The sequence below is a fragment of the Pleurodeles waltl genome, chromosome 10, assembly GCF_031143425.1.
Source record: "Pleurodeles waltl isolate 20211129_DDA chromosome 10, aPleWal1.hap1.20221129, whole genome shotgun sequence".
Classification (NCBI taxonomy): Eukaryota; Metazoa; Chordata; class Amphibia; order Caudata; family Salamandridae; genus Pleurodeles; species Pleurodeles waltl.
Window position 1 is genome coordinate 569,015,894 of NC_090449.1, and position 27,955 is coordinate 569,043,848.

Genomic DNA, 27,955 nt, shown 5'->3' on the forward strand with positions numbered 1-27,955 from the left:
TGTACTTACCTGTTTGTTTGGAGGACCGTAGAGTAGCGTGTACTGGGGGAGGACCCCATCCACAAACTTCTCCAACTACTCCGATGTGAAGGCAGGGGCCCTATCCCCAGACGCACCAGCCTTTGTCTCTTCCAGACCGAGGTCACAGTGCAGTGTAGGTCCTCTCCTGTCGAAGATCAGGTATCGAGTGATTGAACAGATAGAAAATGGCAGTCACGTCCACGGTGGTGCGTACCGTCACCGCCGGCGTACATCGTCATTGGCTCCTGGGACCCATAGGGTCCAATGTTAACCGATGCAGCATTGCGTCGCGGTCTTCGACCGCCTACCGCGACGGTGTACAACACCAGCGCAGTTACCTCACATCCCATTGTCCCACTTTACAGGTCAGGCAGCCGCCATTTCAGGGGCCCACATGGCTTCATTTTAAACTGTGTCACACATACCTAGGCCTAGTCTCAACACACAAACAGGCCACCTTTTGTTTATGATTGGTGTTCTGGGTAAACTGTGGGTACGTACCTCTGAGTTGTTTGACTCTGTGCTTGCTGTTGTCCTTCATAGGCACGGTCCGCTGGGACATGTGAGGAGATGGCGGCATCCTCCGGTGTACCGACTGTTGGTGGACCTGTCGACAATGGAGGAGCGACATTTGATAATCACCTACAGGCTTGACCGTGCCACAATCCAGGAACTGTGTACCCAGTTGGAGCCAGACCTGATGTCAGCAATCCGCCATCCCACAGGAATCCCCCCTCAAGTGCAGGTGCTGTCAGTGCTCCATTTCCTTGCAAGTGGCTCTTTTCAAACAACTGTGGCCATGGCATGAGGGATGTCCCAGCCTATGTTTTCCAACGTATTGTCCAGTGTTGTCTGCCCTTCTGAAACACATGCGGAGCTACATCGTTTTCCCTCAAGTGGAGGATTTGCCTACAGTGAAAGGTGATTTCTATGCCCAGGGACATATCCCCAACATCATAGGTGCCACTGATGGGACACATGTGGCTTTGGTCCCCCCCCCACAGGAGTGAACAGGTGTACAGAAACCGGAAGAGTTATCATTCTATGAATGTTCAGATGGTATGTTTGGCAGACCAGTACATCTCCCATGTGAATGCTATGTTCCCTGGCTCAGTGCATGACGCCTACATCCTGCGGAATAGCAGCATCCCTTATGTGATGGGTCAACTCCAGAGGCACTGTGTGTGGCTATTAGGTGAGCACTTGGAAGCAAGTCAGAGGGAATGGTTGTCTGGGTCTGGGGTTATCCCTCCAGGTTAGTGTGTGTCTAACAGTTGCCCCTCACCATTTGAAGGTGACTCTGGTTACCCCAACCTGTCATGGCTACTGACCCCAGTGAGGAATCCCAGGACCAGGGCAGAGGAACGCTACAATGAGGCCCATGGGCGAACTAGGAGGGTGATCGAGCGGACCTTGGGCCTCCTGAAGGCCAGGTTCAGGTGCCTCCATATGACAGGTGGATCCCTATTCTACTCACCAAGAAGGTGTGCCAGATCATCGTGGCCTGCTGTATGCTTCACAAGTTGGCTTTGCGACGACAGGTGCCTTTTCTGCAGGAGGATGGTCCAGATGGCGGTGTTGTTGCAGCTGTGGAGCCTGTGGACAGTGATGAGGAGGAAGCAGAGGAAGAAGACATGCACAACAGGGACTCAGTGATCCAGCAATATTTCCAATGAGGCACACGTAAGAATACAATCCTGCCTACTACATGTACTTTAACACTACTACCTCTCTCCTGTCTGTCGTTTTCACCCAGTGTATGGTCACTGAGTTGTCACTTTCCCTTAAGGTTTCACAGATGTGGGTCCCACTGTGTGACATCTGCTTAGATTCCTCATGGACTAGAGCTGTGTGACATAGGTATGTTGACATTACTATTTCAAAAAAAAATTGTCACTGTAATTGCTAATACACTATTTCGAAATCACAGACAGACTCCAGATCATTTTGTGCTTTAGGTGTGTTTATTTAAATGCTAAATATTGGAGGGGGTAGTGAAATGGTGAGGGGTGATGGCAGAGGAGTGTCCATGGCAGAGTCCAGTCTATTATTCTCACAGGTGCATTGCCCATTTGGGCATAGGAAGTGGAGCTGGGGCAGTTTAATTATGGACAGGGTGACAAAGTGGGACAGTAGGATGACAATCAGGGTGGTCTAATTTCTAGGCAGGGGTCTTGGCATCGTTCTCTGTCTTGTTCCTGGATCTCAGGGACCGTTTGCGGGGTGGTTCTCCCTCTGCAGGGGGTGGGGTGCTGGTGTGGTGGTCCTGTGGCGGGGCGTCCTGTCCACTTGTGCCGGCAGAGGTGGTGGGCAGTTCATCGTCCATGCTAGTGTCAGGGGCCCCTTGTAGTGCCACAGTGTCCCTCCTGGTGTTGAGTACTTCCTTCAGCACCCCTACGATGGTGCCCAGGGTGGAGCTGATGGTTTTGAGTTCCTCCCTGAAGCCCATATACTGTTCCCCCTGCATGCGCTGGGTCTCCTGAAACTTGGCCAGTACCGTTGCCATCGTCTCCTGGGAGTGGTGGTATGCTCCCATGATGGAGGAGAGGGCCTCGTGGAGAGTGGGTTCCCTTGGCCTTTCCGCCCCCTGTCGCACGGCAGCCCTCCCAGTTCCCCTGTGTTCCAGTGCCTCCGTCCCCTGGACTGTGTGCCCACTACCACTGCCCCCAGGTCCCTGTTGTTGTTGGGGTGGTGGGTTATCCTGGGTTCCCTGTAGTGGTGGACACACAGCTGATTGACGTGTCCTGGGGACGGAGGTATGAGCCCGCTGGGTGGGTGCTGTGGTGGTGTTTCCAGAGGGGGGAAGGTCTGCGGTGGCCTGTGCCTGTGTGAGGGGAACCGACTGTCCAGAGGTCCCTGATGGTCCGGGCTGGTCATCTAGATCCAGTTGGACAGAGGTGCTGTAATCACTGTGGGCCTCTTCTGTTGGTGGTGTGGACATGTGTGGACCCTCCTGTCCAGTGACGTTGGGTAGGGGTCCTGCAGGGGTATAAAAGGATGTTTGTTAAATCTGTGTGTGTAATGGTGTGCAATGGGTGGGTGACTGTGTACCCCAGTGCTAGCATTCCTGTGTGGGAGCTTGTGTGATGGTGGTTTAGGGGGGTGTATGGGTATGTGCAGTGGCCATGCTTTGGTGATGGGTGTCCATGCTTTGTAGTTGCATGCAGGGCTTGGTGTTGGGATGTGTGGTTTGTGATGTTGGGACATTTGTGAGGAGTTGGGGTGCTGGGGGTGAGGGTGGGGGTATGCGATAGCATGCAGGTAGGGTGGGGGATGTAATAGTAAAGCTTTGACTTACCAGAGTCCATTTCTCCACCTACTCCTGCGAGGCCCTCAGGATGCAGAATCGCCAAGACCTGCTTCTCCCATGTTGTTAGTTGTGGGGGAGGAGGTGGGGGTCCGCCGCCAGTCTGCTGAACCGCCAGGTGGTGTCTTGAGACCACGGAACGCACCTTCCCCCGTAGGTCGTTCCACCTCTTCCTGATGTCCTCCCGATTTCTTGGGTGTTGTCCCACTGCGTTGACCCTGTCCACTATTCTGCACCATAGCTCCATCTTCCTAGCTATGGAGGTGTGCTGCACCTGTGCTCCGAATAGCTGTGGCTCCACCCGGACGATTTCCTCCACCATGACCCTGAACTCCTCCTCTGAGAACCTGGGGTGTCTTTGCCGTGCCATGGGGTGGTGTAGGTGATGTGTGGGGTGGAGTGTGTGGTGATAAGTGTGGTGATATGTAGTGGTGTGTTGTGTGAGGTGCGTGGAAGTTGTGTGGGTGATGGTGTTGTGTGCCTGTGGATGCTGTTGTTCTTGCTGGTGGTGTCTCTCTGGCCTTCTTTCAGAATTTTTTGTCGTGGGGGTTTGTGGGTGATGTGGCTGTGTGTTTTATATTGTAATGGGTGTGTGGGAGTGGTGTGTGTATGCGTCTCAGGTGTGTGTATTTTGAATTGTCCAATGTGGGGATGTTTTGTAAGAGTGTGTGTATTTTGAGCACGGTGGTGTGAACCGCCAATGGAATACCGCGGATGAAAGACCGCCGCGTGGATTCATGTGTCGTGATAGTGTGGGCGTATCTCTGTTGGCGTGACGGTGGAGGTTTTGTTTTCGCCAGTTTATCACTGACCTTTGGTGTGGCGGACTTGTGTGGATGTCTGACTTTTGGCGGATTCCGAGATGTGGGTCATAATAGCTGTGGCGGTATTCAGCGTCCGCGGCGGTGTGTTGGCGGTCTTCTGCACAGTGGTAATCGGCTTTTACCGCCAATGTTGTAATGAGGGCCTATATTCTTTCTGTATTTTACAAAGGAGGTTGGGTGCCTGCAATGCTGGATTATGTTATGGACCATGACTGCTAGGTTATGCTGACGTTAACACCAAATGATAATAGATGGCACAAAGAGACCATTTACACAAATTGACGATCAATAACTATCAATCATGGATGGCTCTAATATGGGTGTTAATAAGATTGTTTAAAAAAAAAAACTAACTCAAGATAACCTTAATATAAGACCAACTGGGAAAAGCACATAAGAAAGTGCTTGTTCCTATATATACGTAAAGATAGTTGTGGACGAGGGTGGCAAAGATCTTGGTCTGCGTCCAACATACGTCAGTCTGATGTAAAGTCATGGTCAAAAGGATCTCCCTTTGCATAAGATAAACACAGAATATGCTAATAACTAGATACATGTTTAAGGATACTGTGAGAAGAGGAGCGTATACAATTATCTGGCAGAACTGTAAAAACATATAGTCAAATTCCAGAAACAAATGGCAATATAATAAGACAAATCAAGTATGTTGTTGTTGTTAACAAACATTCAGTGCTCTAATGGGAGCCCCAAGTAAAAACATGTTCTTTAAGGTCATCATTGGGCTCGTTATCAACACATTTTCTCACTGCCCCCACGATCTATCAAAAGCTGCTTTACTAAATTACATATATTAAGTTCAGTATGAGAGTCCGAAGCGTTCTGTAGTTCTTTATTTCTCTCTTCCAACGCCAGTTCCAAATAAATCCTGTGGTGGTAGCCAACATGTTTTTTATCATCACGGTAAATACACCCTCAACTTTATCAGGGCTACAAACAAATAAGATACACTCACAACCAAGCACTATTCAGATAAAAGAAAGCATAATCACAATCCCATGTCTCCATCCACCTGTGCCACGGTATCAACTTACAAAGTGTAAACCCACATGCACACAGCAGAAAGAAGGAAGATATCTATTGCCGTAGTTAGCAATTCACATGCTATTTCTATTCAAAAGGATAAAAAAACTATATGAGTTCAAATAGAGTGTGCCAAGGAGACTCAATCAGATGCAGATAGGAATCTCAATATCTTACCTAAAATGTAAGCAAATTTCAAAATATAGTGTGACTTGTGAAGTAAAGAGGGAAGTCCCATGTCCTGTAATAATATTAGGCTGGTGTCAAACTTGAATCCGTCCTCTAACAAGGTCTTTAATACTCTAGACACAGGCATTGTCTAACGATGGACAAGACTTCCCAACCATACATAACCACACTTCCAAGTGTAATCTAACGGAAGGGTAATTCCTTATGGAATTTAATTAGCCCAAGCTATGCAGTGCTTTGTGTTCAGAATACAAGGCTTTTTAAAATAACCAATGGATTTTTTACATGTGGTCACTGTAGTACGTGCAGGTGGGCTGTTGGTCGAAGGAGGAAATGTCCCTATTATAACTCCTGACAATATACATTTGACACACACATAAACTGTGGTATACGCTACATAATATATGCAATTATCTGTAAATGAAAAGGGTTTATGTAGGAAGTACCATTAGACCATTATGAGCACGAATCACTGGACTTTTCAGAGCACTAAAACAGCAGAAAACTATATATCCCATAGTAGCACGCTATGGAATGTAAGGGTCAGAACATATATTTAAGCTTCAAATGTCATGGTACTGACTTTGTAAAAAGCGATGTCAGAGGTGGCAACTGTGAATTAATACTGAGACAATATGATGCTCTGTGGATTATGTGTCTACATTCTTTGGAGATAGAATTGAGTGTTAATCATTAAATGCAATATTTTTGGGATACATAATGACGTAGCAATCAGCTATTTCTCGAGTTTGTGTTTCATCTATCTGGTGTAGAATGTTATACTTACATCTTTCCCTGTTGAAAGCTTACATTTGGTGGGCACATTTCATTCCATTCTCCTTTGTAGTTCTATTTGTGAGATGAGGGCCCATTTAATTATGGGAATTAATACTTAGCTGCAGTGTCGTATTAGTCTTTTGATACAGAATTTTGAAAAAAATGTTGCTAGAAATATATGCTGAACGATACTTTCAAACTATATCGATATAAAGATAACAGATTAACAATAATTGTATGGTACTGATAAATTACTGATAATACCAGGCTGGCATTACATGTATGGTACTTATAACCGACTAAAAATATAAGGCAGAAGTAGGTATATAGTGAGATTTATTGGTGGCTATTCCTGGTATGATAGTGTGCCTTGAGTTGATATTTCTGGTTGTCTTTCCTTTCTCTTTTCTCTTTCTGTTTAAGTTTGACAATGTTAATTATAGAGATCGAATTGAAATATTGTACTGGATCACATGTTCATAAGTTGAGGCCATGATGGCAGCAACATCTCTGAACCGAGGGTTCTTATTTTGGGTATCATGTATAGTGAGTTACAACGAGTTAGGATTCTCTTATTGACTTGTTTTAGGTTCTTTTACATGTCCAACATTAGATGTGTTAATTAGTCAACACTACTTATTATCTAATGACAGGTATTCTTGAAAAATAACACTCTCTGAGGTGATGAGCCCGGGATCGTTGTACATCTGGTGACACATGTACGCCGGCATGCATGCTTGTAGACTGACTTGTATAATTGGTCATTTTGGCTGTTCGTTTTTCATAATTTTCCGATGGCACATGTGATATAATTACCTTTTTGCTAATGTTATAGGGATATTTCAGTCCATGATATTCTTATTACAGAAAATGTTACACGAGTTTCTTGCTGCATATTCACTGTTGCTGTGTTCTGATAGCATGGTTAGTGGTCTATGGAAATGGCAACAGCGTTTACCCGTCTGAGTTGTGACACGTCTTGGGTCCCTTTTTAAAGTTTGGTGATCCGGCAATTGGTGTCCGTCGTTGTTCGCGATACAGCAGGTATATAATGTTAGATTAACAGGGTGCGCAGCTTAAACACCGATACATACACGTGGCAAATCTTGGAGCACTCTCCGGTTTCTCATATTTGGTAAGTCTGGATTATTGACTAGTTAAATATACTTGGGTTACATTAATGCGACTGTTCACATTATAGTATTAGAGTTATAGCAGTATTCTATAAATGCTGGTTTAGTAGTACATATTGTTGTAAGCAGTACTTATAAATAAATATAAAGTTGGCTTATAGTAGGATCACCACAGGAATATTTGGTATAGGTTTATTTTCATAGCAAGAATGTTACATTTGAGTAACACATGAGACTTTCACACTGTTACGGAAGACTATGATACACACTCATTAATAATAATGAGCCTTGGAAGGCTTATTAGTAGGTAAGACGATGGACATATGCTCACATGGGCGGATATGGTGATACGCAGTTTTAATGTGTGCCAACTTTTGGATATTTGTAGCATAGGTTTTGGTACTATTGGTATTATTGGCGGGTTATTTGTTTTCTGTTTGGAATAAGTTTGCTATGATATAATAGTAGAATATATTCTTTTACTTCTTGCACCTTCAGGCGTAATAGGATATTATACCCTAAACTTATGGTGTGTTTAACTATACAGTTTTCGGGCTGTCATATATTTGACGGCTCATGATTATCAGCCAGAATTAAATGGAGAATAGTAGGATTCTGATATTGTTTTGCTAGATTATTACAGGACCTGGGACTTCCCTCTTTACTTAACAATTCACAGTATAATTGAAATGTCCTTTAATTTAGTTTAAGTTTAGGTAAGATATTGAGATTCTTATCCGCATCTGGTTGAGGGTCCTTTGAACACTATTTGAGCTCCTATATAACCTTTATTTGAATAGAAACAGCATGCATATTATTAACTACTAACTATCTGCTTTGCACACATGGATTTACGCTGTATAAGTTGATACTGTGTGACAGATGGATGGAAACATGGTTCTGGGACTTATCTTGCATATAATGAACACAATGATTACTTTCAAGTATTTCCAACATCTACTAGCTTCAATCACACTTGTTTTAATTTGTGATGTCCAGTATCCATGAGAATTAAGTGGCTTTTGAGTGAGATACTTCCAACCTAGTGTGCATGTTTCACTGGAAATCAAATTTGTCTCATCAAACGTTCTTCAGAAGAACAGAAGTTCTGATCACTGTTCAATCACACAGAGTTCAGGTTAAGAGAAGTGAACTTATCAATAGGTAAGAATTGCTGCAAAAAAATAGGCCTTTGGAAAATGTGCAACCTGACCAACCCAGCACCCAAACATATTTTGAGAGGGCCGGGTGAGATTAAACTCCACACAGAGCTTACAGGAAATTTTGAACATAAAATGAGTGTAACCACAGCATCTCCTCCAGCTGCATTTATCAAGTATCTCAATATCCCCGAAACCAATTATCTTTCCTCTTTTCACTTACGAAACCAGAGGGAAGAGTAGGAATTGTTGTGGCATTAAAAGGCTAATTGCCATGAAGGGAGGAAAGAACAGAGTCTATAGTCTCACTGATTTCGTATTAAAAATATCATATAAGTTGGCAAGAATTTTTTAAGTACATAAGAATTGGGATGTCTCATTAAGTATTCAATATCCCATCTTGTTCCCTCATGCTCAAACATCTAGAAACTGTTTTTTATATTGGGCCTTGCTGAAAACACCAACATCACTGACAAATTGTCAATTTTACTGCCATTTCCCCACTTTCCAAACCAGCCATTTTGGAAAATGAAACTACAATAAAAATAAAGAGCATTTGGTAGAAAAGATCACCTTTATCTTGTAATTTGTCTGAATTCAATCAAGACAACAAAGATACCTACTTTTGAAGTAGTCGTTTTAAGCAACCGAAATTTGCAATGGTGATTTCTTGGATTTGCTTTTAGCTTATATGCACGAATAGTTCCATAAAATGAAAAACTTTAATTATGCTCAGCGTGTCCTTCGTTAAATCTTTTTTAATTCTCAAAAGGTTTTTGAGGTCCCTTTGAGGACATACGGAAGCTGTCTAGAAATACTCCCACTACACACTGAAGGCATTGTGTATCCTCTCCGATAAGGTCACAGCAAACACGACTGTGCCTACATAAGGCACACACTGAAGAGGTGAACACAGTGGGAAGAACGTTTCAAGGGGAAAGAAAAAAAGAAGCGCTCCCAACTGTCCCCTATAGTATAAGCATTAGGTGCTCCCGGCCCTAGAGGATTCTTCCCTTCCTCCAAAATCTGTGAAAACACAGATACAGAAAATTGTAAGTAAAAGGACCTAGGCACTCTCTAGCAATAAACTAGCCATTGCATTTTTAGAAATACACAATCCAACAATACATTAATAGATAGGAAACAATAATCCAATAAACTTCGTGCGTCACAGTCAATCCGTCTTTAATATGGCGAAAGGCAGCATAAGGAATCCATCATTCGAAATAAAGGGAAAAGAACAACAGCCACGAAGAACAGCCAACACGTGTTTCGTCATGGGGAGTATATTCCCCTTGACTTTTTCAAGGCTCACTGACACTGTCAAAGTAACTCACATGCACCAACCACTAAGCGTTTAGATAACACTGCCGTACGTCGCAATCTACTTTAATCAAAGCATACAGCCCACGAGTATGTTCAGAGCCCAAATGAATTGCTCAAAGGACTGGAGTCCGAACAATCGGTTCCACGTTCACCCGATAAGCGTTACAGTTACAGGCAGAGTACACCAGATAAGCGTGTCAGTTACAGGCAGAGTACATCCCCATGAAGAAAAATGTGGGCAAGCACCATATTCTCAAGGGAAACATCACCAGGTGAGAAGTTTTGTAGACTACTAGCATTTGTCCCATCCTTCAAAGTAAGCATGTCTCTCGCTGGCGTCTCGTATTATAACTTTGCAGAAATCCAAACTTTGACTCAATCAGAAAATACATTGTGCAGTACCAGAGTGAGCATGATGCATGTTGTGTTACATTGCACTTCTGATAGTGATTGCTTGATAGTGTTTAAGAACGAGATAAGCCCAGTGCTACTTTTAAAAAACATGTATTTATTGAATTTCATTGCAAATTAAAACAGTAATATCAACAGTTGCACCATACATTTATTACATGTACAGTGTTATCATCTGATCCCAAAACCCTCACCTCCAGTACAAATTAGAATTATAAAATGGAGAAATGACAGTAGGAACCAAAATGAGGTATACAGCACAAAAGGGCAAGTTAGAATCGTCCTGAGGGGGAAGGCTGTAGATTGGGCTGTCTAATAGGGTGAAGTTTGGGCAGCATCTCCATCTCGCCCAGTGGTTATGCTGCGCTCAGGACAAGTAATCTTGTCAGAAGAGGCTGCCAGAGGGGCATGCAGTTGCAGATATGTGCGAATCGACTCCAAAATGTTGCGAGGACGGGATGTGGGAGGAAATAGCTCAGTGTATAAAGACCGTTGCTTATTAGAGTAACTTGGATCAGTCAGCCACTCCTTGAATTTTGGTGCCCTCCCCCACCAACAGGTAACTCTGCGTTTAGCCAATACCAGAGTTAGCGCTACATATTTTCTAAAGCCAGACTAGAGCTTGCCAACATGTACCAGAAGTGCAGAAGTGGGGTACGTGTTGGGGCTTGTCCTTTCGTGAGAAAGACTGCAGCACCCGTCTCACACCAGAATGTCTGCACCAGCCCACAGGACCATGCTAAGTGAAGGAAATCAGCCCTGGACCTTTCACATCTGGTGCACCCATCATCTGGTGGAAGTCCATTTCTATGTAAGTGGGCCAGAGTATAATATATTCTATGAAGCAATTTATAATGGATAATGCGGAGTGTACTGCTGGGAGCAACCTGCTCCGTTTACGCACAGCAATGTCGTCTGCTCATGCAATAAGACAGCCCCAATGTCCACCTCCCATTGCACTCGCGCCCGGCTCTGTGAAGCAGGAGCCCAGTGCTATTTAATCTTCTGATTTGTCTTTACAAGTAGCTGGAAACCCTACATTGTCTGGCATGTATAAACTTGGTCCTTTGCTCCTTGATGTAGAGGCCAGGCCTGTAGCCAATAGGGCTTGCTGGGTGTTCAGTCTGCTGCCCCTGGCAAAGAACCAAGATTGGAGCAGGGCTGCACGATATCATCTGATGCTCTCTCCTGAAGACCAAAAGTGAGGATTACCTGAGGTCCAACATAGAAGGGATCCACTTACTATTGAAAAAGAGATAGGAGTCGCTGTGAGCACTTTGCTTTCTTATAAACTGCAATGGACAAGTCTCACTCTAAAAATCAGCACTTGCCAGAGTTTGAATGGTGCAAGTGGTAGCTTAGCAAGGTCCTACCTGCTGTTCACTTTGATTGATGTTCATATTGCATTATAAGGATATGAGCTAATGTTTCTCACACTTGTCAACAAGGGACACACCATTTAAAAGATGACAGAACACAGCAAGAGAGTTGTTCAGGGGACGAGGGGAATGGATTTGTATTTACTTCCATTTTTCATGAGTGTTTTCCTTTAAAGAAAAAAAACCTCAGCAGCTCAGTAAAAATATACATAACCACAACGTTTACTCGAGTCTTTCTTCTGGGGTGAACTCCAGATGTGCTTAAGTAAAGTGGATCACTTTTATTAAAGATCCCCAGAACACTTAAGTTGTTTAATAACGCAAGTTAAAAGTGTTCATATTTTGAATACGTAGCAGTGTCCCTACTCCAATACCACGGCAGAAATAACAACTTCTATATGAAATGTGAGCCATGATTTTAAATAGAGAATTGCTGCATAGAATGCAATGAAGGTACCATTAAGTCACTTACCAAATTCCAGGAAGGCATATGGCCTGGATGCCATGCCTATGCTTGTGCTGTCATATGTTGAGATAAAGTTCCACTGAAGCTCCTCCAGAAAGCAAAACGCTAGGGCTGCAGGATAGCTGCTCGAGCAGATGCTCATGCAGGAGACATCGCCGAAAGTGTGAAAACTGAAGAGACAGAAAATGTAATGATAAACCTTGCTAAACGCCTATAGGTACGGGAAAAAGAATTCATGTTTTTGCCAAGAAGTGACATTACGTATTTGAACCAAGGTTTTTTGTCCACAGACACGAAAGTGGAAGCCAAGAAGTGTCCCTGTGCAATGCTGGTAGTGAGTGATACAGCGAGATAAGGAGAGCAGAGTTAGAACGACCCGAGTTAGAACAAGAGTGATGATAAGAAGATCTAAGGGCGTTTTTGCATGGGTCACCACACTGGCATTGGATGTATGCGTGGTGTGTGCCTCATCGCAGTTCTCAGCCCCTCTGTAGGGAACAAGATGGTATTTGGACCTTGAAGGGCACCTGAAACAAAGGGACCTGGAAACATAACTGTTGCTGCTCTCTATCCTACAAAAATAGTTACTTAGAATATAAATAACATAAAACATACAACAAGCACTATGAACAATTATTTCTTTATTCAAAACCCTTGGGAAAAGAGCAATGGTTAGTGCACACACAACAGCAATAACTATGTAAACATTTACTAAATAGAATAGTATTTTTAGTCCTGCTAAAAACTGTAGCTCTGGGCACAGGGACTGACCTTGCCCTCTACTCAGTGCCATACTCAATGGGCAAGGTCTACGGCGCTGACCAGCAATCAATGCACAAGGAGAAGCTGAGCACTACGTAAGGCATTCATTCAAAACACTGCAACCTGAAGATTGAGCACGGCTGTAGTCAGAAATATTCTCTTTGGGGGACATGCTGCCAAAGTAACATCATCAAGGGGTGGATCAATTTGAGCACACAAAGGAAGTAGTTTTTTCGCCAGAAAAAGCTTTGAAAAAAAAGCTGTCGCTACATCACCCTAAACAAGCTAATATGCTCATTACAAGTTTGGTGAAAATCTTGATTTAGGAAGACAAAGGAGCTTTTGCCCAAATTTGGATTAAGAGTTGTTTTCGGTACACAGGTATTTTGGCTACTGGCTACTGGTCTAGCGTTGGCTGTCCGTCTTTTGGCCTTGTCATTGCTTGTTTTGTCATTTTATTTTATTTTTGTAACGTGATTGCAGGGGAAGCTACCGAGCCCACATCCATAAAAAATGACTATTAGCTTAAAGCAAGACATTTTAAGTGGTCTAAAAAACACACACAGTGCCAGAGAATACTAAGGTAATACTTGCTGTGTGGATACGCTCCTTGTGAAAGCTTGTGAAAAAACAGAATGCCATCAGTCGCGGTAAAGTCAACCAATAACTGAAATGGTCTGTCACCTTGCCCCAAGCTGTATTCTGTTGTGGGTGGCAGAAAAATGTGAATGACACAACAAAAGACCAAATAAATGATTAGTGCTGGCTGAAAGCCCCTCTAAGAGAGGATATTATATATAAAATTTGAGTAAAATCAAAAGGTCATGGCTAACCTCCAGGCCTCAAAATGTCAAAAAGCAGATGGTTTAAAGTGCCTGGACGGAGGGGATAACATGAGGAAATCAACCTGTCAATCAAGCAACAGTCTTTATTGTTTTGACAACACGTCATACAAAACATTCAATTGAACAAATTAAAACATTGACTTGCAGTGTTATTGTAGCAAAGAGGCCATGGAAGCAATGAGCTTTCTGAGAGCTCTGCATTGTTCTGACGCGATCATCGAAACGATGGAGTGACTGAATGGGCATTTAGACTGAAGCTTTTCATCAAACGTTATCAGGGATTTCTCTAAGAGAAGAACTAGAATTTGACAGAGGTTGATACCAATATTTTATTTACCTCTAATTTGATTTTGCCAGCAAAGAGTGTAAGCATTAGGTGGACAAGAAACCTGTGGCCATACACTTCCTCTTTCTGTTTTTTGTTCATTCACCTGCATCCCAAGTGTGGCTGCGTTTGTGTTGATTGAGTGTACCTGTGTCTTAAGTGATCCTGTCTGTGGCTTCAGTTTTTGTGAGTAAGTTTGTGGACCTGGATACCTGAGGTCTCCTGGTACTTTTCTATCAGGCAACCATTCTTAAACGTCTGTTATGCCAATTTCCGCAGAATCTTTTCCCCGTCCCCGAAGATTTATAGGGGCAGATGTACAAAAATGCAATTCTGCATTTGTTAAATAGAGATGTCATAGAAATCGCTATTTCAGAAATACAAAATGCTATGTCCAGAGATACCAATTTCCGATCCTAAAAGCGATTCCTACAATGTAGGAATCGCTATTAGGAAATCAGATTTAAGAAATCCCATTGCATCTTAGTCAATAGGTCAATTTTGCATTTCGTATTGCATTTGCTATTTAGAAAATACAAAACCAGGGATAGCAAAGGGAAAATGGCCCCTCTTGGAGCATCCCAAAAATATGGGTGCACCTGTAGAGTACACATATGCCTAAGGGGCATGTGTGCACTCTATTGCAACTTAAAAAAGCACCTTGGGGTGCTTTGTTTTTAAATTGCACCTGGTTACCACCGACTTTGAGTCAGTGGTAATTGCATCTCCTAAATGCCCACGTTGAATTTAGGAAATGCTTTGTCCATCAGAATAGGAACCGCAAATAGGTAATCCCTATTTGCAATTTCCTATTCTGGGAATCACAAATTGCAATTTCTACCTTGTAGAAATTGCAATTTGAGATTCCCTAAGGGCCTTTGCACCTAAGAAAAGGCAGTTTTAAGATTGTCGCTAAAAACCTGTCAGAGGGATGTATATGAGAGTGGACTGAGCATGTTGAAAATTCAATACTATTATCTAGCGATGCACACACTTGTAATCAATGACTGGATGGGAGGTGGATGGACAGACCCCGCATACCAACTAGAATTACAGACAATGGGCTACCCACGGATCCTTGACATACTCTACGGGAGCCCGATACCCCGGGATACTCCAGATGTGACCAAAGTGGTACTTCTGGGATGGCGTACAGCCCAGAAAGTGACGGGGTGGTGGGGACGTCTAACCCAACAAACCCCGCTATGGCATGGGAAGCAGCTGATACATGTGGCAGGTGTGGAGGGCTTTCAGAAATGGGACACCATAGGGATCTCCACGCTGGGAGATATTTGGAGAGGGACACATATACGATCTTTTCAAGACCTCCAGAAACAATATTCCTTAAACAAAACACAGTTCCACCGATATCTCCAATTACGCCATGCCCTACTAGTTCACCTGCAGACAGGAGACACCATACCTGAGCACAGCCCCATGGAAGCCAAGGCACTGATGGGAGACCTGGGAAGGGGAGGGGTTTCTCAGATTTATCGCACCTTAATCACCGCCACTGGGGGACCCCTGAGAGAGCTTCACCAAAGGTGGGAGAGTTGGGTGGGATCCATGGAGGAAGCGGACTGGACAGAAGCACTAATGGCCCCACGCTCCCTAACAATGGCCACACACTTCCGTTTAATACAATCCTATTTCCTACATGCCGCATACCTCACACCCGCCATGTTACATAAAGCAGGCCTCCGCCCCACAGCGGAATGCCCCCGCTGCAGGTATCATACAGCGGATTTCTACCACATGGTATGGACATGCCCGATTATAATGGCCTATTGGGAAAAGGTGGTGCAAGAGATCTCTGAGGTCCTACAGGAGGAGGTAAAGAGGTCGCCACTGCCCCTCCTTCTCGGGGTCATGGGAGATACAGAGCTACGAAGAGCAGATCGGTCCTTCTTAGGGGTGGCGTGTCTAGTGGCCAAAAGGGACATAATGGCAGATTGGAAGGCCAGGGTGGCTCCGGCACTGGCTAAGTGGAGACGGGGAGTGGATTGGTGTGCGCAGCGGGAGAAACTTGTGTACGAGGCCAGAGGTTGCTTACACAAACATAAGAAGATATGGGGGAAGTGGGAGGATGTAGCGGGCCTTTAAGAGTGGATGGTGAGCAACATTTAGTAATAAAAGGGGCAGGGACCGAGGACTTGACCATTACTGTTTTGATGCCCGTTGGCATCATGTTGTACTGTATTCATAATTGTTTTATGCAAAATTTAATAAAATCTCTTTATCAAAAAAAAAGAAAAGGCAGTTTTGCATTTCTGAACGGCCGAAATACCAATTAGGATCGATAAGAAATGCAAAAGGGCTTTGTACATATGGCCCATAGTCCCTAGACTCTCCTGTTGCCTATTTTCCTATTCAGCCACCCACTTCATCTCCTGCTTCCTCCATGACAGGGAGATGCCTAAGATTGGCTATCCACTACTACTCCATTTCTGGGAAGATCATTCCATTCTGAAAGCACCTTCCTCATTCCTCTCCCTTAAGCCCTCCCTTCGAGTCTCGGGGCCTCATCAGTATGTTTAGCCTGAGAGCAACATAAAGCGCTTTATAATCAACCAACATAACATAATACATCGCATGCCCCACAATCTCTGTGTATCAGTGACTGCATATCAGATGAATTTTGTGTGTGTGTGCTAGTAGATTTGTGTAAATTGTTGTATGTTTATCTGCCACCATGTGCAAGTGATTGACTATAGATGCGTTGATCTGTGTGTGCATGAATGCCTATGTTACATTACTCTATCTGCATATTTTGCATGTGTCAAGTTTTACAGTTAAATATTTTTAATAATAACTTAATTATGAACCACAGATAGATTTGTTGATCCTCTTAGGGATTTAAATAACTACTTGCAGGTTGCAGCAGTCTTGAGGTGGTCAATAATAGTCTCATTACAAAAGGGAAGTAAAAGCACGACTCTCGCTGCATCAGTGTGACGGCCTGCTCAATATAGTTTGGATGTCTAAAAGTCCTGGTACAAACTTCTGACCATTGCATAGTTCTCGATGGTCTCAAACAAAGATAGATCTGGAGACAACCCACCCCTAATTGTTAAAGGGGGTACATGTAAAGATGATACATTCCTTTTTTGGTGAATGCTATGGCTCATACAGTCCTTCATATTCAATACAACTTTCAGAACAACTCCTGTGATCACCTCTAATTTATCTAAGGTCTCATATTCAAAACCATGGCTCACAACACCAAAGATCAGCAAAATTAATGGTAATAGAGGATAAGTGACCAGAGGATAAGTGACCATAAGCTGGATACTGACATAGGCAGATACAGACTTGACGTGGAAAGTAGGTGAAAATAGGATCTGCAGGCAATCAACATGGGCCTTTCAGGTGATGAGACTTCTGCAGTACAAGTACACAATGAGGAATTAGTGATGACTTACTATTTCAAAGAGTTTGAAAAGAAAAGAAAAAACTTTCAAATGCTAAATGATTAACAAAAGTAACATCCCACGAGGTGAATGGAATGTCAGAAAACGTTGCTGAAGAATTCACAGTGTATAAAAAATGTGAAGTAGCCAAAGGCTCAAGAATATGGAAGAAGGCTTGATGCTGCTCAGACCACAAAGATTGTACGGCACACACTACACCGCAGGGCAACCTCTAGTGCTCTCACTTCACCCTTTTTTCTTCAGTAATACATAATTCATGCCTGAAATATAAAGAAATGTAAGATGTGAGTGCCTGAATCTAATGGTGAGGTCACAAACCACTCAGTGCTTTTGCCCACTGGGTGGTTTGCAAGACCACCTTCATTATGCGATGTGACTGATGTACTAAGTTGCAACACAAAATGCCATTTGTAGGAAGTTGCAAAAACTCCTGCTTCATTAATATTTATGAGGAAGGAGTATGTTTGAAACATTCTGTGAATAGCTGTGACTCCACGATTGAGACTTGTGTTTGTATCTACTCATCGCCGCACCTAACTGGACAGCAGCTACCTTTAACAAGCATTTGCAATGCAATAGGTCTCTCATTTGCAAGAGTTAGAACTAATGGCGGTGTAAATGGCTATCTGACAAGGCGCTACGCAGTCTGAATGTAAGCTTCAGTATTCAAATACAAGCTTCTTCTTTACTACATTTATTAATTTATTCAAAAAGGGATCAGCTGTCACTTCCTTCCACCATTTCTTGTGTTCAAGAAGTTTCCTAAAGTTATGCACCATCATTTCGGTTACAACAGCAATCACGTGGAAGTTTAATTGAACTCAGTTATTTTAACATAATCAATCAATCAGTGTATTTGTAAAGCGCGCTACCACCCGCGAGGGTCTCAAGGCGCTGAGAGGGGGGGGGATGCTGCTACTGCTAATAGCCAGGTCTTGAGATGCTTTCTGAAAGTCAGCAGGTCTTCGGTCTGTCATAGGGGCAGGGGAAGGTTGTTCAAGGTCTTGGCGGCGAGGTGGAAGAAGGATCTGCCTCCGGTAGTCGCTCTTCGGATGCGGGGGACAGTAGCGAGGTCGACTGAGCGGAGTTGGCAGGACGGGGTGTAGAAGTTGAGTCGCCTGTTGAGGTAGGCTGGGCCGGTGTTGTGGAGCGCCTTGTGTGCGTGGGTGAGGAGCCTGAAGGTTATCCTTTTGTTGACAGGGAGCCAGTGTAGGTTTCTCAGAAGGGGAGTGATGTAGCTGTGGGCATCGAGGATCAGGCGTGCGGAGGCGTTTTGTATGCGTTGCAGTAGTTTGAGGAGTTTGGCCGGGGCTCCTGCGTAGAGGGCGCTTCCGTCAAGTTTTCTGCTAACGAGGGCTTGGGTGACTGTTCTTCTTGTATCTATGGGGATCCATCTGTAGATCTTGCGGAGCAGGCGGAGGGTGTTGAAGCAGGATGAGGAGATGGCGCTGACTTGTTTGGCCATGGAGAGTGTTGAGTCAAAGATGACGCCCAGGTTGCATGCTTGGTTGGAGGGTGTTGGGGGTGCTCCTAGAGCGTCAGCCACCAGGAGTCATCCCAGGCTGAGGGGTTGGTGCCAAGGATGAGGACCTCTGTCTTATCAGAGTTCAGCTTCAGTTTGCTGTTCCTCATCCATTCGGCGATAGCCTTCATTCCATTGTGGAGGTTGGATTTGGCGGTGAGGGGGTCCTTGGTGAGGGAGAGGATCTGTTGGGTGTCTTCGGCGTAGGAGATGATGTTGAGGTTGTGTAGTCGGGCGATGTGGGCGAGCAGGGCCATGTAGACGTTGAACAGTGTAGGGCTGAGGGACGATCCTTGAGGGACGCCGCAGATGATCTTGGAGGCTTCGGAGCAGAAAGGGTGGAGGCGGACGCTCTGGGTTCTGGCAGAGAGGAAGGAGGTGATCGACTCTAGGGCTTTGTCTCGGATCCCTGCGTTGTGGAGGCGTGTGCCTAGGATGGGGTGGCAGACGGTGTCGAAGGCGGCCGAGAGGTCCAGGAGGATGAGAGCCGCGGCTTTGTTGTGGTCAAGCAGGGCCCTGATGTCGTCGGTGGCGGCGACGAGGGCTTTTTCGGTACTGTGGTTGCCTCGGAACCCTGACTGGGATGGGTCCAGGATGTTGTTTTCTTTGAGGTAGTGGGTCAGTTGTCTGTTGACGATCTTCTCGATGACCTTGGCCGGGAATGGGAGCTGGGAGATGGGGCGGAAGTTCTTGAGGTTTCTAGGGTCCGCCATGAGTTTCTTGAATAGGGGTTTGATTTCAGCATGCCTCCAGCTTTCAGGGTAGGTCGCGGTCTCGAAAGAGATGTTGATGACTTTGTAGAGGTGGGGTGCGATGGTGGCACTTGCTTTGTTAAAGATGTGGTGCGGGCATGGGTCTGATGGAGATCCAGAGTGGATAGTGCTCATAGTTTTGATTGTGTCGTCTTCGTTCACGTTGGCCCAGGCGAGCAGAGGGTCGTAGTTGAGGGTGGGTGGAGAGTCTGGGGAGTCGGTGATTGGCGGGGTGGTCTGGCTGTTGAAGTTGTCATGTATGTCTTTGATCTTGTGGTGGAAGAAGGCGGTGAGGAAGTTGCACAGGTCTTGTGAAGGTGGGATGTTGTTTGTGTTGGAGCTGGGGTTGGAGAGTTCCTTCAAGATGTTGAAGAGCTCTTTGCCGTTGTGTGCGTTGTTGTCCAGGAGGTTTTTTTGGCAGATCTGATGGGGTGATGGTGATTGCGGATGGCGTTCTTGAAGGCAGCATGGTTGTCCGGTGTCTGTTCGAGGAGCCACTTTCTTTCCAGTTTCCAGCAGGTTTGCTTGGAGGCTTAAAGGTCCGGGGTGAACCAGCTGCCTCTCTTGTTGGCAGCTCTGTTGGAAGGTTTGTTGAGCGGGGCAAGTGTGCTGGCACAGTCGTCGATTCAGCGCCAGAGGTTGCAGGCAGGTGGGGTTGGGACTGGTGGGTTAGTTGGGTGGTTTTTGGGCGAGGCTGGTGTTCAGCTGGTCCTAGTTGATTTTGCTCCAGTTGCGGCGGGGGATCTGTTGGGTGCGGTGGTTTTCCGGAAGGTAAAGTGTACGCAGCGGTGGTCGGTCCATGGGAGTTTGGTGGTGTGGCTGAAGGCGACGTGGGGGCTAGCGGAGAAGACAGGGTCCAGCGTGTGGACGGCGGAGTGTGTTGGAGTAGTGACGAGTTGTCTGAGTCCAAGGGTGGCAAGGTTGTCGATCAGGGTGGTGGAGTTGGGGTCGTTGGTATTCTCTAGATGGATGTTCAGATCTCCGAAGAGGACATAGTCGGTGGACGCAAGGGCTCGCCTGCTGACAAGGTCGGCGATGGAGTCACAGAACTGATGCCGTGGTCCGGGGGCCTGAAGATGAGGGTTCTTCTGAGGGTGGTGTTGGAGTTGGTGTGGATCTGGAAGCGCAGGTGTTCGGCTGTGCTGAGGGTGTCTTCGTTGCAGGTTGTAACCCTGATGGTATTCTTGTGGACGATGGCGATTCCGCCTCCGGTTCCGTTGGTGCGATCTCTGCGGGTGATCTTGTAGCCATCCGGAATGGCTATGGCGATGTCTGGGGCCGAGGAGGCGTTCATCCAGGTCTTCGTCAGGAAGGCGACGTCTGGGGTGGAGGAGTCGAGCAGGTCCCAGAGTTCGATGGCGTGTTTGCGTGCGGAGCGGGTGTTTAGTAGGATGCATCAGAGGTAGTTGCTGTCCGGTTCAGCCGGTGGTGTGGCGATTTCGAAGCTGGTGAGGCTGCAGTTCCGGCAGGTGAAGGGTCCCTGGGTATGGCCAGGGGAGGCCAGGAAGCAGGCGTGTGATTGTCCCTTGTTGAGTGAGTGGAGGGTGCTGGCGGTGTAATGGCATTGCTGGCCGTGGTGGTCATGGGGACCAGGGGTCCTGGCTCTAGGCGCAGTCCAGGCGCGGACGGGTGCAGACGGGCTTGCCTCTGGCGCGCCTCTGGCACGCCAGCGGCCGCCATTAAGAAGGGGAGGTGGGAGGGAGGTGCAGCTGCGAGGAGGGAGGGGGTGGAACCAATGGGAGCACAAGGGGGGCGGGGCCGCAGGGGACGCAGAGGCAAGTCTGGGGAACCGGCAAGAGCCGGAGTGAAAAACATGGCAGCAGGAGCAGGGGGAAAAAGAAAGTGGGGCACACAAATGGCAGAGATTTAAAAGAAATCACAGGTAAAAACGAAATTTGATATATATCGAACGAAATATAGAGAGAGTGAAGAAAATGCTGGAAGCTCTTACTGTAAACGGCAGCAGCAGCGAGGCAGCAAGTGATAAAACTGGTATAGTGCACTTCCACCAACTGAAAGACCTTTAGGCACTTCCCAGTTGAACAGAATTGCCATGGTATTATATAGGGCGTAACCCTGGTGTTTAGCATCAGACTAAGTGATCCTAACATTTATAGACACAGGAGCTCTGGCACAGACGTGGAATCTCTACTTCTGCTTTTTCATTGGAGAGTCTTTATCCACAACAAACAGATAGTGAGTAAGAGTGGCAGAGAGAGACTGTGGAGGAGAGAGAGAAAGCACGCTTCTCAGCTAACCTTCTTTTTCTCTCTTTGACCAGTTCACCTGCAAGCCCTTTCTCTTTCACCTGGGAAGGGAATGACTGTCGAGCAGGCGTTGATGAGCAACAGGCATTAACTCAGTAGTGGTATCGTCATGCCCCACCTCTACCTGCCTGCCTGAATACACGCCGCGAGAGGTGTGTAATAATGTTGCCAGCCAACTAAACCAATCCTGTTCATGTTTTTTTGTAGTAGTAAACAGCATGACAGCTGCAGCTGGATTGGATAGGGCAAGCAGACACTTATACCAGGACCAGGAGGATGCATCTGTGTTACCTCGGCTGACTTGTGTAGTATAGGTTGAAAAGAGCTGAATGATGGGGGTGTGGCTAACTGCCAAGATGGAGGACGCCTGATGCATCAGCTCCGGACCTGGACTTCATAATATGCAGTGTATTGTGTACAACCACAGCCGTTCTGCATTCCCGACCCTGCCGATGTGATGCTGGAGAATGCGGAGAACAAAGGGAGCACGCTGAAATGATCTGGTCAACATCAACAACTGTGTTGCGTGCTTGCCGGCCCACGCTGTGACAGGCCGTATTGCCTCCCAGGATCTGCGTTCGGGGCCTGCTGGGCCCAGCGAGTGCTGCAAGGAGGAGAAGGACCCTGCGGACGCCGAGCCGGCATTGCATGCCCGGACTGGGACAGCGAAAGTGAGCTGGATGGCAGGGACGTCTGGATGCTGCACGATCCCGGGTGCATGCTATTCGGAGCCCTTGGCGCTGCTGGGTTGCGTGTGGACTGGAGAGCGTGGAGCATCGGTGGAGCTCCTACAGGGGGCCCCACACGGTGCCATTACCCCTGCATCTGAAGACCGGACACACCGGGCACCTCGCCGAGATGTGAATGCTGGCTGTGGGCTGCAACTAACGGTGAGGTGTGGGTCAAGCTGCTGGCTGCCGGCCGGTGCCTATGAGACCCCTCGCAGCAACGGATCGGCTTCGTGCCAAGAGTATTGGCCTACGGTGAGGACTGGTAGAGGGGCCTGGGCTTCCTGTCATCCGCTGCCCCCGCTGATTTAGCAGAACCCTGTTGCAGAGATTAATCGCTGTTTCTTGGAACCTATGCTGTGTCTGCCATCCTCAGCAGTGTCATGCCTTGCATACTGGCTACCCACATGTAGCTGCTGAGCTCTGTGCCACCGCGCCAAAGATCCCTGATTAGACTGTGTGCCCCCTGCCTTTAAAACTCTATCCCCCCAAATGACCCACCGCCACAGTGAAGACATCAGCCAGGTTGGGAAAAACTATTTACCACTCTCGCCCCTCCTCTGGATGGCTCCTCTGTGACACGTTCTCCAGAAATGGTGCACCAATGGATCAGACAACATCGGTGGACAAGCTGGATCTCATCCTCCAGGAAATCAGAGAATCAAGAGCTGCCATGGAAACATAACTTGGCATCCTAGCCACTGACATAAGTATTACCAGGGATGAGCACCACAAATTAGCAGACAGAGTGCACACAATAGAAAAGACACTGGACACCCTAGAACCGCACATTAACGACCACGTATCTGTAACGGTCCAGCTAGCAAGCAAGTGGAGCTTTTACAAGACAGAGCGGAGGATGCTGAAGGGCGTGCGCGGCACAATAATGTCCGTATCATTGGTATCCCGGAAGGAATGGAGGGCACCCAGGCAACACACTTTATTGAGAAGTGGCTCCGCACGGTGATGTCTCCAACAGGTATCTCATCCTTTTTCACCATAGAAAGGGCACATAGGGTGCCCACAAAGAAACAAATCCCTGGTGCACTGCCATGACCCCTATAGTGGCCAAGATCTTGAACTACAGAGACCGTGACCAAGTGCTTAGAGCGGCAAGAGAAAGAGTACCAATCCTTGCAGACAACGCACGGATCTCCCTGTTTCCAGGCTATACTGTGGTGGTACAGCGGCAACGCTTTAAGTTCACAGAAGTGAAGAGACAATTGCGTGCTGCTGGTCTCACCTATGCTCTGATTTTCCTTGCAAAACTCAAAATACTTTATGACAATCAATCTCACTTTTTTGACACACTGAAGCTGTACATTTATGGATGAACCAAACACTAACAGACTCACAGAAAATGGATGCTCAGATGGGCCCCCAGCGAATTCTCGCATACAGCCCCGCCGCCATCAAAGCGGAGCAGTCTCTGACAATGTACTGTGGACTGCGCTGATGATATACCAGGCCAGGGCGAGCCAAAATGCAGCCCTGGTATCAGCAGCGGCTCTAAAGACACAGCCACGCTGCCCTAGTGGTCGTGCAGTGGACTCAGACACTGATGGCAGCATTGCTCTGTTCCAGTCAATAACGGCGCAAACGGCACGCAACCTGTAATACTCAACTAATAACCGCAAGTACTGGGGGGGAGGTAACTGTATTCTCTCCACTATTAGACATACTTTGTGGTTTGTTTCCGCTAGCCACCAGTATAGGGGACCAGTTGGTAACCTTTAGATGTGTTATAGGAATATCATTTCAAAGTGTTACAGATGTGTCATGTATATAGTCTGGGCCCGTACACCTGATTAGTACTTTGTACGGACCGCATGCTCAACAACCCACAGACAAGTCCCCAATGGTTGCGCCCCCACAGGTGAGTGGCCAAGTTGTGCTTTGTTCAATTACTTATGTTTTTCTTAACAGTTTGGTCGAACTGCCGTTGCTCACTGGACCGAGTATTGGGAAAGTTACAAGTGCATTGTAAGTCCGATGCTCGTGTTAACTTATAGGGGACACCGTTCTTATCATTGTTTTCGCCACATATATAATATTTCTCAAGCGGATAATCTCTACTCCTACTACTTATAATATAGTTACCTGGAACATCCATGGCCTGGGATCAGTACAAAAACTCCATTGTGTGCTAGCGCAGTTACACAGACGTTACTTATCTTTAAGAAACGCACCTCACATTACATGAAGCACAAAAGCTCTCTGCTAAATGGAGAGGTCAATTATATGGTGCATCATTCTCTACATATAGAGGGGGGTAGCAATATGGGTGCGGGCGGGTGCCCTTTACTCACATCAGGAATCCAAAATAGATACGCAAGGCCGTTATGTACTCTTAAGAGGTTGCCTGGATGACATGCCAATAGTGCTGGGATGTGTATTTGCCCCTAATTCAGACCAGGATGTGTCTTTTGCCCATAACTCCAAGGTACTTGCTGAGTGAGCACATCTCCCATGGATTCTGGGCGGCGATTGCAACACGGTGGTGGAGACAGACTTAGATTGCTCTAACCCTCCATTACCGACCGCAAACTCGATCAAGCAGGCAAAAGCATTACGCTGTTGGGTGGAGGGATGCCGGCTGGTGGACGTCTGGCATTGTCGTAATGCGGGCATGAGAGAATATTCCTTTTACTCCCATCCACAAGTATTACACTCCTGACTTGACCGATTTCTATGCACCTCTACTCTTCAAACCCAAATATTGCATGCCACATATTTAGGCAAGACAGTCTCCGATCATAACCCACTGGATATATCACTATGGTGGGGACATATCCAAAACCCCGATCCCTACATGGTGATTACAGCCCACACTACTAGAAGATACGGCCTACCGCAATACACTTGCACCTACCATCACCACATACTTTGCTTTACAGCTTCCTCCTCACATATAGAGTGGGAAGCCTTCAAGGCAGTAATATGGGGTGTTTCAATTAAAACATTGGTGGGAGCCAGAGGGGAAATCCTGCGCACCCTGACCCAAGTCGGGAATCAGCTGGGCCTATTAGAACCCAGAGCTGCACACCACCCAGAAGAGGCCGCTCAACTCCAGAATACACGTATTGAATATGCTGAATTACTAGAAAGACTATGGGATATTGATCAGAGGGCATATCTAACTAAAATACACTCAGAGGCAGACCGTTACGCACTCTTCTGGCTTGACTGATTAAACCTATACAATTCTCCACCCCAATTCTCAGCATAAACACTCCAACATTCGGGCCAGTATATACTCAGTCAGAAATTAACCAAGCATTCCAAGACTATTACACACAACTTTATACAGCACCCGCTATCACAGACCCAAAAGCAGCGGGCTGCTATATGGCCCGACTTATGCTGCCATAAGTCGCACTCTCAGAACGGGAATCCTTAGCAGCTCCTATAACGACAAATGAGATATGTAATATTATAAAAGACTTAGCCCGTAATAAAACACCCGCCAAAGACGGTTTGCCAGCAGTGTTTTAAGCCACATACTCCTCGTTGTTCCTACCCCCCACCCATCTCCTCACTCTATATACGGATTGGCTAGAAACTGGGACACTCCCTCATTCTACTTGGGAAGCATTGGTGAACTCTCTTCTGAACCTGGTAGGGACCCCACAGAGATGTCCTCATATAGACCCCTTTCCCTTCTAAATACTGAGTACAAGATCCTTAGCAAGACACTGGCTGGCTGTTTGCTCCCTCTGCTTCCACAACTGTTACACTCTGACCACTGTGGCTTTGTGCCTTGTAGAAACACTCCCTTAAACATTCGTAGGCTATTTAAGGTTATGGCTGCTTCTCATACTCTCCAACCTTACGCTGGCTGCCTTTCCCTAGATATTAAACAGGCTTCTGACTCCCTTAGCTGGGATTTTATGTTGGCAGCTCTTACAGCGTATGGTATACCCCCAGTTATATCCACTGGGTTAGACTACTTTATTTGTGCCCTACGGCGAGAGCTAAGACTGGGGCTTGTTTCTCTGCTTCATATCCGATATCACGTGGCACCAGACAAGGCTGTCCCCTATCCCCTTTATTATTTGTTTTGGCAGTGGCGCCACTGGCCCACTGCTTTCGTCAGCATGCGGAGACGTGGGGTATACGAGTTGACAGATTGCTCTATATGATATCTCTATATGCAGATGATATAATCCTTTACTTTAGGGATATGCATTCCTTCCTTGAGCAGGCAGCCCAGCTTATGACTACATTTGGGGACCTGTCAGGCCTATGGATAAATACCAATAAGTCTTATGCTTTTTCCTTTAGCGGTCACCTGGATACACCCCAGATTACATTCGGACCATTCCAGAAACAATTAGCTATGCAATCATTTTGGTATCTATGGGTGCATATATACAGCGACCCAGAAGATCTCTTAGATGGCAATCTAGGCCGTGCGATAGCTGTCATAAGGGCACAAGTAAACTTCTGGAAGACTCTGCCTCTGTCTATAGCGGGCCGACTAGCTTTTGCCAAGATGGTCCTCCTACCTCGCTTACTTATTTTGTAAACTTACCAATCTTGATCCCGCTGCGCATCTTCACTACGTTTAATGCAATACTAATAGACCTGATATGGAGTGTGGGTGGGCGAGAGGTCAGCCTGGCTAAATTATAGTTGCCGTCTGATGAGGGTGGTATGGGAGCTCTTGATGTAAAAGCCTATTGTATAGCCAGTCGGCTACAATGGCTGGCATACTGGTTGCTTGGCCATAATTTGGAAGAAATAGGTTATAACCCACATATGCTACAAACTAGCAAGCTACATACACTACTTTGTCCAGGCTCTGCACCCCTCACGGAGGGCCCCATGCTAATGAACGTTGCACTCTCTTACCGAAAAAATGGCAGAAGATGATATATGACAATATGTTTTAAGCAAAGGGAAAACCTTGGAAGAGACACAACCACATTTAACAAATTTGGTCCTACATAAGAAATCCTTCAATAAAATATTTACAGACTGGAATTTAACAACACTCCGACTACACAGAATATAAAGGGGCATTTACGGCACCTGCTGGTGTGTCTTCAGGTGTAGTGTAAACGTCACCATAAGCACATTTAATGGACCTGCTCGGTCCTTTCTATTTATTAGAATAAAGTCCTGGTGGCAATAAAAGAAACAGAAGCCTTTCTGTTTCGATCTAAAATTTGGGAGAACATTCTGCAGCATAAACCAGAAAGGTGTGAAGGGCTGAAAGGGACAGAGAAAACGGTACTCGTGTGATTATGAAAAGAGAAACCCCGCCCCCAAAACTCCACAGTGAAC

The 27,955-nt window shown here is 46.1% G+C and overlaps 1 protein-coding gene across 12 annotated transcripts in view; it reads right to left on the reverse strand.

Annotated features, from left to right (window-relative positions):
* Positions 1-27,955, reverse strand: part of SEC22C (SEC22 homolog C, vesicle trafficking protein) — a 219,751-nt gene that overhangs the window by 135,966 nt on the left and 55,830 nt on the right. For all 12 annotated transcript variants that reach the window (XM_069211005.1, XM_069210997.1, XM_069211008.1 and 9 more), the window contains one exon: positions 12,041-12,204. In XM_069211005.1, coding sequence (XP_069067106.1) covers positions 12,041-12,204 — 164 coding nt within the window. The remainder of the gene's footprint in view (positions 1-12,040; positions 12,205-27,955) is intronic.